Here is an 18,422-nt window from a genome sequence, read left to right on the forward strand (position 1 = left end):
ATAAGTATAATATTTATTTATAATATTCTTATTTGCACATGCATCAAATCGTGGACTTGTTGCTACAAGCATTCAAATGTGTGGGCCGGGTGTTGGTGGACCATGGGCCTTTGCAAGAAAACCCAGCTCCATCTTAGGCGTATAGCGGTTATTTTCAGTAATCGGCCCAATCTCTGAGCCAATCCACCCCCAACCAGTAGGATCGACCCGGATTCGAATCAATCCTAGGGTTTATAGCGCAAGATTTTTTTATTTTATGTTTTCTTAATCTCTAATCGGTTCTTCACAGCGATCTATTTTTCCGGTAAATCGTCATTCTTTGTTGAAGTATGTTCTTCAATTACCATCATTTGATTTCTCAACTTCGAATGACTGTTTCAATTTCGATTTTAATTGTTGTTTTAAAGAAAAGTGGAAATTTTCTGGACTAGCTTGGAAATTTGTTGTGATTTAGTTGATTTTTTTTTTTTGTTTGATTTTGGATTTTTAGTTCTTTCTTCTGTTTCTTGAGGGCTGGATTTTTATGCTTATGAAGTGTTTGCAGGTTTCGTGGGTTTAAATATACTTGCCACAAGCATGGCAAGTAACCCTCCATCATCCGGTTCACAGGTAGGGTTCCCTTCGAACATGCCTAGTTGATCCACGTCGTAGAAATAATTTGGTTCTCATGATTTATTGGAATGGCTTGTGGAATCTGGGTAGTAGAATGGCAGTAAAAATAATATGGGCATGGCTATGACAGCTTCGTAGAGGATGAAATCGTTGGGTTGGGTATTTTAGATTTTTAATAATTAAATCTGTTGAGTGGAGCATTATTGTCACTTAGTGACTCCTGGAGGGATTTACTGATGTAATTAAATGAGTTCATTGAGATATCCGAGATTGGCTGACTGGAGTGTTTTTTTTGACTGAATATATTTCCGCATTAATGTTTAGGACGGCTTATGATATTTGTTTAATAACTCTAAGACATTGGATATGCGGTGTAATTAAATGAGTTAATTGAGATATGTGAGATTCTGACTAGAGTGGTTTTTGACTGAATATTTTTTCGTACTAACGAATAAAACGACTTAATGACATTTGTTTAACAACTCTAGGACATTGTATATGCGCAGTTCACTTCTTTTCTTCTGAGGTTCTAATATCTTCTGATGTGTCTGTTTACCTTTCATAGTCACTTTGGCCGCATCCAGCATCTGCACCGATGGCCCCTCAGGGTCACATCCCTCCCTACCCTATGCAAGTATGGTATTCTAGTGCTTTTAATTTGGCAATATTTCTTTCATAATTGTGTTTCTCCGGATTCATATAACTCAATTGAATGGATCATTTGCACATGTATTTGCTACAGTTCCGTCCTGTAGGACAGACATCACAAGTACAACAATTCATGCCTCCGCCGGCTGCTCAGCAGTTTCATCCAGCAGGACAAGCACAAAATCTAGGGATGCCTCCTGGTCAAAGTCAACCGCCTCCATTTTCTCAACCAATGCAACAGTTTCTGCCACGGCCTAACCAGCCTGGTCATGCTGCACCATCTTCATATCCTCAGCAGAGTATGCCTATTTCATCAGGCATGCCACAGTCAACTCCCCCAGGCCATGGAGTTTCTTTTTCATCCGCATATACTGTAAGAGATACACAATACTTACTTGATTCTGTGCCAGGGATAATTTTTGGCTTCATCTAATGCATTTTCATTTTCAGTACGCACCGACTTCCTTTGGCTTGCCCCAGAGTGGCGTCAGCGTGCCTTCCCAATTCCAGCCTTCATCACAAATGTCTACGCCACTTGCTCCCACTGGGGCGCAATCATGGTTGCAAACAAGTCAAAGTACACCAGTTGTTGCACCACTGCAGCAGGCTAGTCAGCAAATCTTCCCTAACAGTGCAACTGTTCCTGTAAGTGTCCTTGTCCTGTTGCTCTTTCAAATTGAATTTTAGTAAAATTGATATTTTCCCTAATAATGAGGTCAGGCATTTTGAAAATTTTTAGTTTAATGCTTATCCATCTCAGTTAGATAGCTGATGTACTTGAAAAAGTTATTGCTTCTTAGTTCGCTATCTGTTCACCTTTTAATACTTTATACGTTGCTTGGTGATTTTTTTGTAGATTTGTTTTCTGTTTTTCGGAACTTCTTTCTGGTCGTCTATTTATGTTACATGGCTATGCTGACACAAAGATATCTTCTTGTTATGCTTATTTGTAAAACGTGAAACATGGTTCATTGTATTATTTAACAAAAAGGAAGCATCTGAGAAATGAAACTCTCTTTGTTGTTTTCACTGAATAATGTCCAAGTCATCAGTTTTTAATGTTATTGGCTGGAAGCTTTGTTTTGGTGGTTAATGTACTTTTGGACTGTTTACTCACAAGTATGTCATAGGCTATGTGATAACAGACTGATTGAAGTGCAACTTGCACGTGAAAACATCATGAACTTTTTGTTTCAGTTGTTCAATATATATAGTAGACCATTTCACATACATTTTCGTAATGGTTGACACATGTTGACACTGACACTACTCCAGTTATATTGTCGAACTCAACCTAAAAAATGTGGAAACAGTTAGTAAATAGTGCTGCCTTGTTAATACTTGAATTGAGTTTCTCTCTATGAATTTGCATGAGTAAATGTTAAATTCCATCCTAACTGCACAAATTGTGCAAATTCTGGGAGAACTATCTGGTTTGTTCTGAAATTCAATCATGTCTAGCTACATTTGTAGACATGGATGGATGCCTCTGTTGTCCTCTTTTGTCAAGTCGTTTGAGCACACTCTATTTCTGAGCTAAAGGAAAATAGATAAGCAGATATGTAAATAAAATACAATTGTATCATAAAGATTGATAAGATCTTTGAATGAAATCAACATAATAATAGGTGTGAGAAGAGAGCACAGAGAAGTTAGATGAGAGTAGACAGGTATATCAAGGTAAAATGTGATCATGAAGCAAACAAGTCTTGAGAGAAAGAGAGAACTTGTAAGACAGAACACAGACAAAGGGAGAGGACAGAGAACCTGAGAAAGATTCGAGATGAGTTAGGAGAGAGAAACAAAATGTGACCAACTTTTCAGTTTCAGATAATTAGAAGTATTGCAAAGACCAACCTAAAAGAGGTCTGGGCCAACTTTTGACCCCTCTTCCATTATATCGACTTCAGTTACTCAAGCAAACAGGAATCTTGAGCTTACACATTCTTGTGGAATATGACTGTTCCTTTTTTTTCTTTTCATGGATGTTATGAGGGAAATGAAATTTTTGATGGTTAGTGCAGTTCTCTATGCCAAACAATAAATTGAAAAATTATTACTATTAGCAAATGCTGGAGCTGATACTCATTCATGCGTTATGATAAGTTTTTAAAAGAATTTCTTCGTAATTGTTGTTTTATTTTGATGCCAATTTGAATCAGGCTGTTAATGGTTCTGGTAGTGCACAACAGTCTGCTTCTGATTGGCAAGAATATGAAGCTGCTGATGGGAGAAGGTAATTTTAATCTTTCATTTGATTATAAAGACTTTTCTAACTTACATGTCAATGAACACCACTATCAACTGGAATTTTAAACTTTTTGGGAGGAATGTTCTGCCACAATTTGCCACTGAAAGACAGAATTGAGCAACTAGATTCATGAATTTTAATATTGCTTTTTTCCTAATTGAGGCTGTCTATGTTACTGGTGAGATTTCAGTACTTCTATTATCGAGTAGTTCTGGAATTGACATTTTATTATATAAATATTATCTGGTTAGATATTATTACAACAAGGTCACGAAGCAGTCTAGTTGGGAGAAGCCTTCTGAGTTGATGACTCCTCTTGAGGTGAGTGATTTTCTTGATGTGCTGCTTATATAGAGGTCTTGGGTAGCACCTATTTCTTTTGTGAATCACTACTCTGTTCTGCTCTGGACTATTTCAAGCTCAGACCTACACTGTGGGTGTTAAAATTGCAGACTTGTTTAAACTGTTCTCGTTTGTTTTATGTGTATTCTCGTTTATTTGCATGTCCTTCCACTGGTTTGTAGATGTCATGGCAAGTCAGGGGAATATAACGACTGCTCTTTGTCCTCACTTTGAAGACGGTTTCACTTTCTCGAGGCAGGCAACAATTTGCTAATTACGTTCACATGTAATGTTGGGATTTTATTTTTGTGATAATAATCTCTAGATGCTGTTGTTGCCTAGAATTAATAATAGAAACGTTGAACTCTATTTCTTGTTTGAGTTGGGGAGCATATATGCATGTTTTGCTGAACTGTTGTTGCCTAGTTTTAATAGGAAAATATGTGCTCTATTCATTGTCTCTGCGGAGCAAATATGCATGTATTGGTTGTTCTTGTTCCTATTAAAACATTCCGCATCCTTTTCATCTGAAAACTTCTTCCGTCACTTATTTCTTTGTCTTGTGTTTTTATGTACCTCAAGCATTGTACGTAATGCTAGGTTCTTTTTAGCATCCAGTATTTAGAGTTCCATAGTGCCTTGCTTATATCAATTTTATAGTTTCTTGGTTATTTCAGCTGTTTACTCGCTGTTCCATCTTGGGTTGTTTGTATAGCAATATGTTTTCTTCTATTTATTCTTTTTGGATTTTAGGGTTAGTGATTTTCACCAAAATTTCAATATCTGTATATTTGAATTTACCTGTATGTCTGGATTTATCAATGTTATCTATTTGGTTTTGATCGTACGCTATCTCATGCCTGCCTTTGTGGTTCGCAAAGACGTCTACAGGTACAGGTTCTTGAACTCATAGTTCAAAGTATGAATTAGTATGTGCTAGATGGAAAATAATGACACTGAAGAATTGTGTGCTCTACCGGTGTAGAAGCTTTATGTAAATCACTTTGTTGTTGTCTTATGATTAATTTATTTTAAATTTTTAGAGAGCATTTTACCTACGCAAGCCTTCAGCTCTGTTTATAAAAAATCACAGTAATTGATATCGATCATTTTCCCTATGGATTTTGTTTAAATTGTTCATGTGTTTGATTGTTGTGAACCAGCATGAATTTGGCATCTGCTTGAACAAAATCTTCCATTAAGAGTTATGTTAATACATTTAACTCCAAAGTATATCAACATGTAGAATAGCCTTGGGCTCATATAGGTTTGATTTTGTGGATGAGGATAGCGAACAGTTTTGAGGTTATTACAGACAGAAAAATAGTTATAACTGACTGTTTAGGTGCTGAGTTTTATTGAGATGTAGAAGACTAAAACTGTGTGGAATGTTTGAATTGTATTCCGCTATTAGTTAGCATATGGAAGTTGCTGGAAATGTTGAATGCTTGTGTCTCTTCTTTAATAGTGAAGCATAATAACCACTGCAAGGACTCATAAATCGAGGTTATTTTTAAGGCATAATTTCTATATCCAGAATGTTCTACCATATTTGTGATTGTGGATTAACATATAAATGAGTGACTTGTCTTCGAACTCAAAAGATGTTTTTAATAGAGGTTGTAGAAAATACAGATTCTGTGGGCCCAAAACTAGTTAATAAAATGAACCTGTCTTAGTTGTACAGAAGTGGGCGATATTCATTTCTCTTTTTAAGTTGATGAGTATTCAACCACGGAATCATGGTTGACTGTTGGATCAGCATTTATGAATTAGGAATGTTCCCATATTTTTGCCTCCCTCAGAAAGTTTTATTGACTGGCCAACTATCATTTGGTGATGACATATATCTGGACTTTGCTGCCAAGCAAATTGCTGTGTTTTCTCCGCTCTGTGGGATGCGTTTGTTATAATCTGGAGCAGCTAATGGGTTGGGGTTTATTCTGTTTGAGAAAGGATGATGACACAAGGAGAAGTTGGAGGATGGTTTTCATTCTGCTGAGATTCTCACTCTTTTCTTAGTATTGGTCCTGTCATCATAAATCTCACTTATGATTCTGGTGTTATTACTAAACCTATAGCATTGGTCCCATGTGTCATGACTTGCTCATGCAGATATCTAGATTACTTAGTTTATCTTTTCATTTGTGATGGCGCCTTTGAAAATGTTGTCCTATCACGTGTGAACTCGGATATCTTTAACTTATGAACTTATGATGACTTATGAATTTAATGGTATAAAATTTCTATATGTATCTGAAGTTATATGGATAGACATTTATAATAAATAGGGACTGTGAATGATGAAGTACTACTAATATCCAAGTAGACTATCGAGGTTATGGAATCTGGTCACTGCTTGACGGGAATGAGAACCATAGGCCATAGGAAGGGACCTGTTCTGAAACTGTCAGGAGTTTATGCTGTTGTTCATTAATGTATACAATTGAAGTGGAGGTCGCATATTATAAGTTCTTGGAGTTAGAATATTCTTACTCCCACGAGCATAGGAAATTAATTCATAACAAACTCAAATTTGGGTATATTATGACATCTTGGGTAAAAAAAAAGTTGATTGTAAACAACAGCATCTACTCAAATTACTGTATAGAAGTATTCACAAAATGTACTGGGATTAGTTAAACCATAAAGCATGTGAATAGATTCTTTCAGTTAAGTAGTTCTGGATAACATCAGACAGCGAGAATATGTTTGCACTGCTTGATGTCTTTTTCTGTTTTATTTCGTCAGCATATTTTACCTGTAGAAGTATTTTTTAGTGTTGCGTATTCATGTTTATCTCATGTACTGTAATATAACTTCTATGTTTTAACTTTTCGACTGCTTTGTCAATGACCAGAATGGGGTGTATCTTAACTCAAGTCGTTTTTGTGATATATTATGACTTTTGCTGTGATTAGAACTTACCTGATTTCTTTGAGCTATGGGAACTTATCTGATTGAGAACTTGTGTTTCAATAGAGAGCGGATGCATCAACTGTGTGGAAAGAATTTACAACTCCTGAGGGTAGAAAGTGAGTATAACAATAATCCTGTATGCTTAAACATCTGGAACTGTTCTGCTTAGTTAATTGTAGTCCTTTCTAATTTCTCTAAGATCTTCCTTGAACTGTTGAGTAATCTGTCATCTTAATGGAACTTCCGCAGGTATTACTATAACAAGGAAACAAAGCAATCTAAATGGACAATACCTGATGAATTGAAGGTTTGTTGCAAAAAAGTGCTATGATTAATTTTCTCTTATACTGGACTTATTCTTCTATTTGTTCTTCTAGTTGGCTCGTGAACAGGCTGAAAAGGCTGCTGCTGAGGGAGCACATTCAGAAATGAATACTAGCTCTACTGTACCAACCACTGTGAGTGGAGCTTCTGTTGAACAGCCATCTGCTGTGGTCAACTTGGCTAGCTCCACTACATCAACAGTAGCTGGAGTCACCTCCAGTCCTGCCCCAGTGGCACCTGTTGGTTCAGATGCTAATGCATCTACTGCGATGGTTTCTGAACCACCAGCTGTTCCAGCAATACAGACTCCCACCACAAGCACACTTGGGGTTGGGGTGTCCTCAGTGGGAGAAAGAGTGGCTTCCTCGCCCTCTGAAGTTCCTGAAAGTTCTGGTGTTCCAATTGTGCTGCCGAGTGCAAATTCAACGCCAGTGTACGGAGTTGTCATTCTGATTTTGGTTTCACTTTTTCACTTTTTTGGGAGAATCAAACTGATTTTTTGCTTGAATTAATGTTTCAGGACCAGCCTGGAAAATCCACCATTGCATGTTGGGGCTAGTCCCTTAGCTGGAGCTTCTATCCAGGATATTGAGGTACCACTTGATATCCAGATGCTCAACCTGTAACTGTATAGGTTTTGCAGTTTCAATTTCGTTCATCCAAAATTTCTTCTTCTGTTCTTTCTCCCTCCCCGGCCTCTCCTTTGTATTTCTCCTTCGCTTCCCCGTCCCTCCTGCTTGCTTCTGTCTTCTTGCTTGCCTCTCACCCTTTCCACCCTCCTGCATTTTCTTCTTTTCATTTGACAGTCTTGGGACTATTTTCATTCCTCTCAAAAGTATCTGGAACTGCTTCCTTTAATTTAATGAGTAAGGCACAAAAGAATGTCATTGATGGACTTGACAAAAGGTCTTGGTGGACTGTGTTTGGATTTTCAGGAGGCAAAGAGAGGTATGGCCGTTGCTGGGAAAATAAATGTTACACCAGTCGAAGAGAAAACAACGGATGATGAACCCATAATATATGCCACCAAGCAGGTAATTACTTTGAAGCTCTTTATCCATTATTTTTACAGCTGGATGGAAATTTATGGATCTTAAATCCTTTCTCTTCAGGAGGCAAAAAATGCATTTAAAGCACTATTAGGGTCCGCAAATGTTGAGGCTGATTGGACTTGGGACCAGGTAAATTGAATATGCTGCTATGTTCTTCACTAAATGCCTTTGAAGTTGCTAAATGTTGACATAAAACACCATATCAGGCTATGCGGGTAATAATTAATGACAAAAGATATGGTGCTTTGAAAACTCTTGGTGAACGGAAGCAAGCATTCAATGAGGTAATAATCTGCTTGTACACATTGATAATTTACCTTATGCATTTTCTGCAAATTCTGGTTCGTTAGACTGAATGCATCTGACGCTGATATTGGTCTTTGTTTTGTTTTATAGTACTTGATGCAAAGGAAAAAGGTGGAGGCTGAGGAGCGACGTATCAGGCAGAGAAAAGCGAAGGAGGAGTTTATGAAGATGCTGGAAGTAAGTGTTAATCTGCTTTGATTATTCTCTCTTCAGTGTGCTGTGGTACATTGTATCTCCACTACTATCTTTAAGCATGCCAAGGTGAACCAAATGCATTTCTTATTTTGCAATATAAGATTAGGTTTACTGCTGATTGCATTATTAACATGCTCCTTTGTCTCACATTCGTCATGGATAATGTTTCTGTTATCGCTGCTTATCCGTATTTAATTTTGTGATGGTCTGCAGCTCCCCAATAAAACTTTCAATTTTTTGTTTTTCATTTAGGTATATTTTATATTAAAATTGATTTCTTGATTTGCTGTTAGGAATCTGAAGAACTCACATCATCCACGCGTTGGAGGTTGTTACCCTCTCTCTTTTATCTTGGATATTAGACTGGAGATGTCTTATTTAACTTCTTGTACATTAATCAGCAAAGCTGTGACAATGTTTGAAGATGATAAACGGTTCAAGGCTGTTGAGCTAGAAACTGATCGCGAGGATCTCTTTAGAAACTACTTGGTGGACCTACAGAAAAAGGTGCACATTGATCTTCAATTTTCTTTTGGTGTTTTTCAATGTCCTTTCACTTCAGAAAATGTTGATGCCATTGAAACAAAATTTAGTATCAACCAGAGTGAAACTGGATGCGCATCTGTATATACATGATTTCCAGGTGGTGGATATTGGAGTTAATTAAGTACCTAGACTCACTTTTGGTTCTTAATTTTCATGATTCATAGGGTAGGTAAGTATTGGAGATGGTCATCTACCAAAATGCTTATTTGTGAGGTCAAGTTTTGTGCTTCTTGATTTTTATGTGATTAATGAATGCAACATGGTTGAGAGAACATTTTGGAAGACCGTGTAGCCATGATTGAGATCAGTTTCTCATTGTTGATCTGTTGCAAGATATTTAGAGAATGGAACGTTAGCACAAATGTCTGCGTTCAAAGGTATTTAATAAGGCTGGAGCTGAATTAAATATTTTGACATCCATTATGGAAATTTGTCCATAATTTTGTCTTTATATGGAAATACGCTTGTATAGACTTATACTGGAAGTGATATGTGTAACTGTGTTCGGCATCTGGTCTCCTTATGGAGCGCTAGTCACATCTTGTGGTTATTCTCAATCTTTTTTATTTTTCTTATTGTCTTGGAAACATATCACTTCCGCATCAGCCATGCTGCCCTATAGGTAGTCTCTCTCATATTTACATGTTAAGCAAGTTTCGATTACAAATTTAGTCTATAAAATTCTTGAGCCTGAGGTCGAAGTGGCCTTGCTTGTTCAGGAGAGAGCTAAGGCTCAGGAGGAGCATCGGCGGAATAGGCTGGAATTCAGGGAATTTCTTGAATCCTGTGGCTTTATCAAGGTATTCTGTTGATAAGGTCTTAAGCCTTTCTCCTTTTCTTTTCCTGCTTCTTTCCGGTTCTAACTGGCTGATCATTTCTAATTAATTTACTTATGATGTTTAGGTGGATAGCCAGTGGCGGAAAGTTCAAGATCTTCTGGAAGATGATGAAAGATGCACACGCCTAGATAAATTAGACCGGCTGGAAATTTTTCAGGTCAGATGAAATTCATGGTTATCACCAGTTTTCTAGTTCCAGGTATCCCAAGTCAGATTATCTGTGGCTTTTGGTTGCCTTCTCTGGCACGTCATCTTTACACTGGATGAAGTGATAATGGTTCAAAAGTGTCCTGCTTTTGAACCTGGAACCATGTTAAGGATGGGAGCAGAAAGTTTGTAGCCCACTGATATGTGTTGTTGCTACAGGATTATATCCGTGATTTAGAGAAAGAGGAGGATGAGCAGAAGAAGAGACAAAAGGTGTCCTGATGAGCAGCTTGTTTGTTTGTTTCTGAAGTCTTATTTAATCTTGATTTTAACTAGTTTTGTTGCACATCAAGGAACAACTGAGACGAGTTGAGCGTAAAAACCGTGATGCCTTTCGCAAGATGATGGAAGAGCATATTGCTGCTGGCACTCTTACTGCAAAAACTCACTGGCGAGATTATTGTCAGAAAGTATAGCATACAGTTTTTTTTAATCAAGATAAATTCCCCTAGTTATTCATCAACTCCTTTTTGTTTCTAGTGATCAATGTTTATGTCGGTGTATATTTGTGATATTCCGTGTGTTCTTTTTCTTATATGAATATTTCAGGTCAAGGATTCTGAGGCTTATGAGGCAGTCGCTTCAAACACTTCTGGTTCCACCCCCAAGGATTTGTTTGAGGATGTTACAGAAGAGTTGGAGAGAAAGGTAAGTATGTTGCCAAACTTCAACTTTATATGTGGTTAAGACCGAGTCCTTTGGACCTTGAGGTTTGACATATGAATTTTGAAAGATTTTGGGATGTTCAACCACTTCGATAATTCTTTTGATCTCTGTTAATGACGTGAATTTGTAATTAGGAGGTTGTGTATCCAACATAATATTATTAGAAGGATTATCAATAAATTGATGGTGATTGTCTTCCATGTTTAATGGCATTATCCACTATTATTTCTCATCAGTCTTTGTGCATCATTAGTATAATCTTGAAGTTAGTTTCCATGTCCAATCCACTAGTCTCATCAATATTTGGTTGGCAGTATGATGAAGACAAAGCACGCATAAAGGATGCTTTGAAGCAGGAAAAGGTAGGATATTCTGAGATTTTATATCCTCTATACAATAATCTTTTTGGTCTTTATATCTAAAACCTAACTATGTTTTTTATTTCTGTACTAAGATAACAATTACATCGACGTGGACATTTGAAGACTTCAAGTTCTCTATAAAAGAGAGCATTGGTTCCCCGGCAATATCTGATATTAATTTACAGGTATCAATTTTGACTACTCACTTGGCTGAACGATAATGCAAGATTTGGTTCCCCTTGGTGGAGAAAGTGGCTTACCTAATTTTTCAACGCAAAATATTTTGTTTCCCCACTGCCTGATCACATGCGCTTGTGAGTTGGTTTGCAGGTGGAATCTCTATTACTCAGGATGTGACAGCATTTTTTTTCATTTCTCATGCCCCTGTTTACCTTGGGCTGATTGCTTTGGATTACTTTGTGTTCATATGTAAATAATACTGATGAGTGACACATTTTCCTTAAACATATGCAATTATGTGCTTCTGAAAAATCTTTGTTATGAGGAGTTTATGGTATTGGTGGTAAGAGGAGGTCGGAAGATTGCAGAAATTATGAGTTGAACGTGGGTCTGGGAACTTTTATTTTTTAACTTTATAGTGCTGCACTTGCGGTAGAGACTCCGAAGATTGGAAATTTTTCCACTACTAGTGCCCATTTCCCATTTTCATTCTCCATACCATCCTCTATTTATGAATGCCAGCCAAAATCTCCACTAAGATGTGAGGGAAAGAAACATAGGAGAAGTACCGCACTACCTGTTTCCATGACCTACTGCATTCTTTGAGCTATGATAGCTGCTGAAACTTCAGTTCCAAAACCGTGCATTTAATTGAAGTTCAGTGCTGTTGCCACTTCCATTATGTTATCGACGCACTTGGACAGATCTCTTTCTCTTCCTACTGCTTCATTTTTAGCATGCCTTCTGCCAGAGACATGCTTCTTTTCCAACCAAGATACTGTACTTTGATAACTCCGTAGAGAAGATGGTGAATGGCACACATTAACAATAGTCTTTCAATATCTAGAGTTAAGGATTTTGCTGTGAAAATCTTGTGCCCTTGGATAAAAAATTAATTCTCTGCATTTGTTCAATTCCTTTTTCTTTCAATCCTCATGCCTTAATTTATAATCTCAAAGCTTATTACTGGACTGAGATCTGGAATTCGCTCTGATATTTGAGCTAAGCAGTAAACTATGGATTGCTGCTGTAATTCTAAGGACATGTTGATGTAAAATTGCAGCTTGTTTACGAGGATCTAATTGATAGAGCTAAAGAGAAAGAAGAGAAAGAGGCTAAGAAGCGTAAACGCCTAGCCAAAGATTTCACTGATAAGTTGAGCACTATCAAGGTATGTGATGTGCGGTAATGGAGGATTGGTTTATTTGTTTGTTTTATTTTAAATGGTAATTTAGTTTAGCCTATCATTTTTGGGGTATAATCATCATTTCTGGGACGACTGTTGCCTAATTTTTTAGTTTGCTCATTTTTGTTAGGAAATAAATGCGCTGTCTACTTGGGAGGAATGCAAACAACTTGTTGAGGACAGCTCAGAATACAGGTGAAGTTTTTTTTCTTAATTTGAGAGAACACATGCATTCTGAAGTGTATGGAGAATTGTGAGTGTGGAGTATGCTGAAAGTTCTACTTTCTAATATTGTGTTGCATGTTTCTTCTAGGTCTATCGGAGAAGAAAACTTATGCAGGGAGATATTTGATGAATATGTATCGCGATTGCAAGAGAAAGTAAAGGAAAAGGAGCGCAAGCGAGAGGAAGAAAAGGTAATGAAAATCTGGATGCATAAAATAGCTTTCGGTTTTGGATTGGTATGCTTAAACTATTGCTATTATCATGTTCTGAGTTACAAGGTGAACTTCCAGTATCTTCAGAAAATAATTTTTTTATGTTGCTTCTGGACTTGAGATTTTTGAACATGATTGAAATTTTTGTGGGGTTATTCTGCAAGTGAGATATCCTCGTTTTAATATTTGCTTATGGTTTTATGGTTTAGGATTATTGTATCTTTCATATAATCATTTTTCAGGGGATTGATGAGTTGTTCCTACTTGTGTGTTGCTTTGCAGGCCAAAAAGGAGAAAGAGCGGGAGGAGAAAGAGAAGAGAAAAGATAAAGAGAGGAGGGAAAAAGAGAAAGACAAGGAGAGAGACAAAGATAGGGACCGTGAGAGAGAAAAGGAGAAGGGTAAAGATCATTCCAGAAAGGATGAAGAGATTGACGATGTGGATGGTGAGGAAAGTCACGGGCACAAAGATGAAAAGAGAAGGGAAAAGGACAAAGAGAGGAAGCATAGGAAGCGGCATCAGAGCACAACTGATGATGTGAGTTCTGACAAGGATGATAAAGAAGAGACAAAGAGATCCCGTAAACATGGGAGTGACCGTAAAAAGTCAAGAAAGGTATACTATGGTTAACTTCTCATTCTTCTTGAATGACTTGACAACTGCATAATCTGATGCCCTTAATATGTTTCCTTCAGCATGCATATTCACCTGAATCAGACAGCGAAAGTAGGCACAAAAAACACAAAAAAGATCGGGATGGATCTCGACGAAGTGGTGGTCATGAGGAACTTGAAGATGGCGAGCTTGGTGAAGATGGGGAGATCCAATAGTCAAGGTCCTTCCATTTCGTGTCCTCTCAAGTAGTAACAACCTTCATATCAGTATATTGTGGTATTTAAGAACTTAATTGAATCTTTTCACTGGATGACTAGACTGTTCTCTGTGTTATAATCCCCCCACCTGTGTTGTGATTCTGAAAATGTTTTCCTGGCTGCCTTTTGATCTCGTCCGTTAATCTGTTTGAGATTAAAATGCATTTTAGTTGTGTATTTCAGTATTGAAGGCATGTGATGTTTTACGCAGTTTAGGATTACTGCTCCCATCTTCCCACCAGCTAGTCATCGCCCTACAAATTTGTTGGGTAAAACAATTGGATGGTTCATGAACAACCAGCTGTGAGCCCTTTTTTTTTTTTTTTTTTTTTTTTCAGGTTTAGATTGAACTGATACATTATCATGAGTAGTTTGAGGAGAGAATTGAGTTGAGTTATTTTAGGTTGTGAATGAATGGAGCAAGTTATTGGTTTCTTGATCTGAGATATCCATCATAGTCACTGGTCCTATTTGCCCCAATGGACATCTTAGGGGAATGAACTTTCACTTTATTGGGACCATCATTAATGGGCCTGGACCTAATAATGTTTATTGGGGTTGGGTACTGTTTTTTGAATTAATCTATGGGCTTGAGTAGGGTCTTACTCTACTCTGCAATTGGGTTCTTAGCAAGAATGCATCGTTAATTATGAATGGTAGAGAGCAGAGCCATCAAAGAGAGAGTTTAATCGTGGTTAGTTATCTTTTTATTTTTAGTTTACTATTTTTTATTCTTAATTTCTGCTTCTTTATTCTTTCTTGTGAATATATATATATATATTTGGATTAATAATAAATTTCCATACTAATTATGAGGTATATATACTCTACTCTCTTTTGAATATGCAAGTCATCATCCATTGACTTACAAAGCAACATGAAACCTTCTTTTTTCTTTTGAGAAAAAAAAAAAAAAAAAGAAAGAAAGAAAAGAAAAAGGGGGAATGAGATTGCCAAGCGAAAGGCAAACATCCAAAAGGAAGTTGTAGATTGCAAAATCAATTTGTACAAAGAAAGCAAAAATCTTCATTGGTGTATGCGACCTTTATTAGTTGCATCTCTTTCATATTGTTCTTCGGTCAAAAGACCTCTAACTTCCAAGAACTTTCCTCCTCAACTACCAGAACGTTGGACACGAAGGAACACATCAATCTTCATTTTTATTCTCTCAGCTTACGTTTGAAATTAATTCAATTTTTGTAAAGCTTTTTGTGACAGGTTGCACACTTGTCAATTGATTCCCTAATATCCGCCCAGCGAAACAACACAGTTCTTTCTAGAATCAACGATCATTCAGCATTTCACCTAATTTAGGGGTGGACGCGGATCGGGTATTTCTTGTTTTAGGTTTTTCGGATTGGGTACCTGATTTTATGGGTTAGTATATTTGATTGCCTGATACAAATCCGCTAAAATCAGGTATTCGAAGAAATCTAAAAAGCATGCTCTTTTTCTGAAATATTATTAAAAAATTGAATATAAATTATGATATCAATTTATTAAGTTAAAAAATAGTATAACATCAATTAATTCAAATTAATAAACAAAATAATTCAATTCGTAATATTAATAACTTAATAAGTAGATCAACCAGCTCATATATTGTTCTCTTTTTTATTTTATTAGTAACAACAAATTATTCGTCCGTTAAAATTAACTAAATTTACTGATATTAATAAAAGAAAAAATGAATGAAAAATTATATCCGCCTCCAATTGATTTATTAATGATTTATTGTAGGTCAAATAAATTTTATTATGATTAAGTTATCCTTATATATCTTCACAAGTTAACGAATGTAAGGAGGTATATCTTCACCATTACAAGGGTACGTCGTTTACTAAGAAAAAAACTGTTTGATATGCAATAAGTCAATAATAAGTCAATCGATGGTAAATATAAGTTTTTATTTAATTTTTTTTATTAATATCAACAAGTTCAATAATTTTCACGAATGAAGAAAACTATTGGTTAAACTATTGCTAATTTCAGGAGTATTAGATATAATATTTCAGATTATAAAGGCCTATATATAATTACACCAAACCTTACAAGAGGGGAGTGTAATTATCCTATAGAGATAAACATTTATACATTTAAATAAAAATAAAAAAAAGTATTTATAAATCATTACAAACTGATGATCAAGAATTAAAAATAGAAAAAAGTAAATCAGAAAAAGTTTCAATGTTGAAAAAGAGTGAATTCTACCAACCCTTTGTCCTGGGCAACATCTTTTTTGCTTTCTTGCTTACACTAATTAATCTGTGGCCCCAAAATTCAAACTTTAGTTGATTTGATGGGACTGCATATCCATTTCTCAGTGATTCGAACAACCTTTTTCTACCTCTATTTTATTTCAACATTCACATCGTTGGTTACATGCAATGATTTCAGCACACGAGGACAATAAATTCTACATCTATTTAGCATTATAAATAAAAGTATTAAAGTTCATTTTGGAAACTTTAGATCTTTCAGAAAGCAATTGAATTAATATCCTACAAAAATATATATATAGATAAACATCAAGAATTTGAATTCTTCTACTATATATTAATCGTATTTTCAGACAGACAAATGTTTGGTCAAGTGACTAAACGACAACATCATCTCAACCACATTTCTCATGTAGCTGTAACTTTCTATTAATTGTTAATTGTATATGTTAAATTTTTTATCAACCAACTAAATGACAAATTTTGTCGACCGCGTTTCATTAATTTAGTGTTGATTTAATAGTAATTATTATCATGAACTGCTGTTGTTCACTTCCTGCGTATTTTAAAGAATAGGCTGTGCAGATGATTTTAGTTGATAAAGTTGAGATTTCAGGGGATTGAGTTCTATTAATTTGTGAATATTGATATAGTAATTAAGGTTAATACACTTAGATTTTATGTGAAAGAAAGGAAATTACACTTTTCCTTAAAGAAGTTTCAAAAATTACACTTACACCACTTTCGAAAATTCACTATTTATACCCGACTTTCTTTCATTAGGGTTTGAATAAAAATTATTAACGTTTACCTCACTCTATATATAAATATTATATTTATCCCTTTATAAATACGAAAATACACATAAAAATATTAAATGAAGAGCAAAATTAAAAATTTATATATTTATTTGCTACGTACCATCAGTTTTTTTCATCCAAATCCTAAAGAAAGAAGGTCAGGTATAAACAAAAAATTTTCGCAAGAGGTGTAAGTGCAATATTAAATTTTTTTGGGGGAAAAGTGTAATTCAGAGGGGCTATGTGTAATTAACCTTTGTAATTATTGGTTAATTGTATACATTTGATTTTAATAAATATCGTATATTATTGAAATTCATGATGTAGTTATAGTCGGTTCAATAATAAGAATAAAACAAAATAGACTGCTAATGCAAAGAAAGCAATGAAAAATTAGTGTTAAGATATTATTTAACTAGCCAAAATCATTTGTTAGTATATTGGTAGATATATTATACATTAAAATATATAAGAGTTAAATTAATTAAAACATTGATTTGTTCAAAACCAGGGCGTCAAGAACTGAAGACACGTTTTTCTTATTTGAATTAAGTTTAAAACACTAATCAGGATTATGCTATATTAGTACAACTTGGGACTTTGACTATGTAAATCACACCTAAAATTTTGAACCCAAAATCACCCAAAAAAAATTAAAAATAAAGTAATAATAAAAGTAAAAAACATGAGGCCAAAAAATTATTTATTATTACAGCATCTATTACATTTATATTTCTATATTAATAATTTAATATATTCAAAATAATAATAAAAAAAAAGGTAGACTATATAAACTCGTAACACAACACGTAAGAATAAAATTATGTGATGGCCTTTTTCCCTTTTTCCCCTTTTTCCGTGCATTGAATTCAGTTTCAAAATTCATTGTCTACAAGAAGTGATGCATGCATCAGTTTTCTCAGCAAAAATTCAAAAGGTTTTATGCTCATCAACACATTTCCACAATTGACATCCACTATTTTTTTGTATTTTATATATATATATTCTGCTTTTAAATTTTGTGGAAGATTTGAGGGAGAAGTTTGGTAGTCTTTTGAAGAGACAGTACATGTTGTTGAATATTCTTTGGATAAAATCCCAAGGAAATTCATTTTCTTGTTCATTATCCAATTGAATTTACTAACATTAACAAAAAAAAATGATTTTTTGCCATGTCCACTACAAATAATCATAATTTAAAAATTTTGACAAATCAATACTATTAATCATTATCAAATAAAATTTCAGTATAATCAAAACATCTGCCATAATTTTAATTAGCTATGATAAATATTTTGACATCATTTGTAGAGGGTCGTTGCAAAATCATGATTGATGTGCCTAAATCATTTATAAGTAGATCAATTTCAAAATAATGGTAAAAAGAAGAACAATGTTAATTTTTCTCTTTTCTTCCCTTTTTTTCATCCAAAATCCTCCTTTTTATTTTTCTGAGAGA

At 35.1% G+C, this 18,422-nt stretch overlaps 1 protein-coding gene across 3 annotated transcripts; it reads left to right on the forward strand.

Annotated features, from left to right (window-relative positions):
• LOC105159088 (pre-mRNA-processing protein 40A) lies at positions 156-14,171 on the forward strand. 3 transcript variants are annotated; one of them, XM_011076032.2, is made up of 29 exons: positions 156-304; positions 545-609; positions 1,178-1,246; positions 1,355-1,633; positions 1,711-1,905; positions 3,423-3,496; positions 3,763-3,832; positions 6,836-6,888; positions 7,022-7,079; positions 7,150-7,529; positions 7,617-7,689; positions 8,032-8,130; positions 8,209-8,277; positions 8,355-8,432; positions 8,545-8,631; positions 8,943-8,977; positions 9,051-9,156; positions 9,915-9,995; positions 10,099-10,191; positions 10,401-10,454; positions 10,535-10,651; positions 10,791-10,889; positions 11,222-11,269; positions 11,362-11,454; positions 12,513-12,620; positions 12,766-12,830; positions 12,949-13,051; positions 13,355-13,687; positions 13,768-14,171. In XM_011076032.2, the coding sequence occupies exons 2-29, from the start codon at positions 577-579 to the stop codon at positions 13,900-13,902; spliced, it is 3,087 nt and encodes a 1,028-aa protein (XP_011074334.1). In that variant the 5' UTR covers positions 156-304; positions 545-576; the 3' UTR covers positions 13,903-14,171. The 3 variants fall into 3 exon arrangements, with proteins under 3 accessions (XP_011074334.1, XP_011074335.1, XP_011074336.1); XM_011076033.2 differs by having other exon boundaries at positions 178-327; XM_011076034.2 differs by having other exon boundaries at positions 234-304; positions 536-609.

Source organism: Sesamum indicum, linkage group LG3 (genome assembly GCF_000512975.1).
Source record: "Sesamum indicum cultivar Zhongzhi No. 13 linkage group LG3, S_indicum_v1.0, whole genome shotgun sequence".
Lineage (NCBI taxonomy): Eukaryota > Viridiplantae > Streptophyta > Magnoliopsida > Lamiales > Pedaliaceae > Sesamum > Sesamum indicum.

What these genes read in the sequence shown, in the direction of transcription:
- LOC105159088 (XM_011076032.2), top strand. Translation starts at nt 577, where the DNA reads ATGGCAAGTAACCCTCCATCATCCGGTTCACAG. An exon ending in CTTTTTCATCCGCATATACT is followed by an intron (nt 1,634 to 1,710) that starts GTAAGAGATACA and finishes TTTCATTTTCAG; the next exon opens with TACGCACCGACTTCCTTTGG. An exon ending in CTAACAGTGCAACTGTTCCT is followed by an intron (nt 1,906 to 3,422) that starts GTAAGTGTCCTT and finishes AATTTGAATCAG; the next exon opens with GCTGTTAATGGTTCTGGTAG.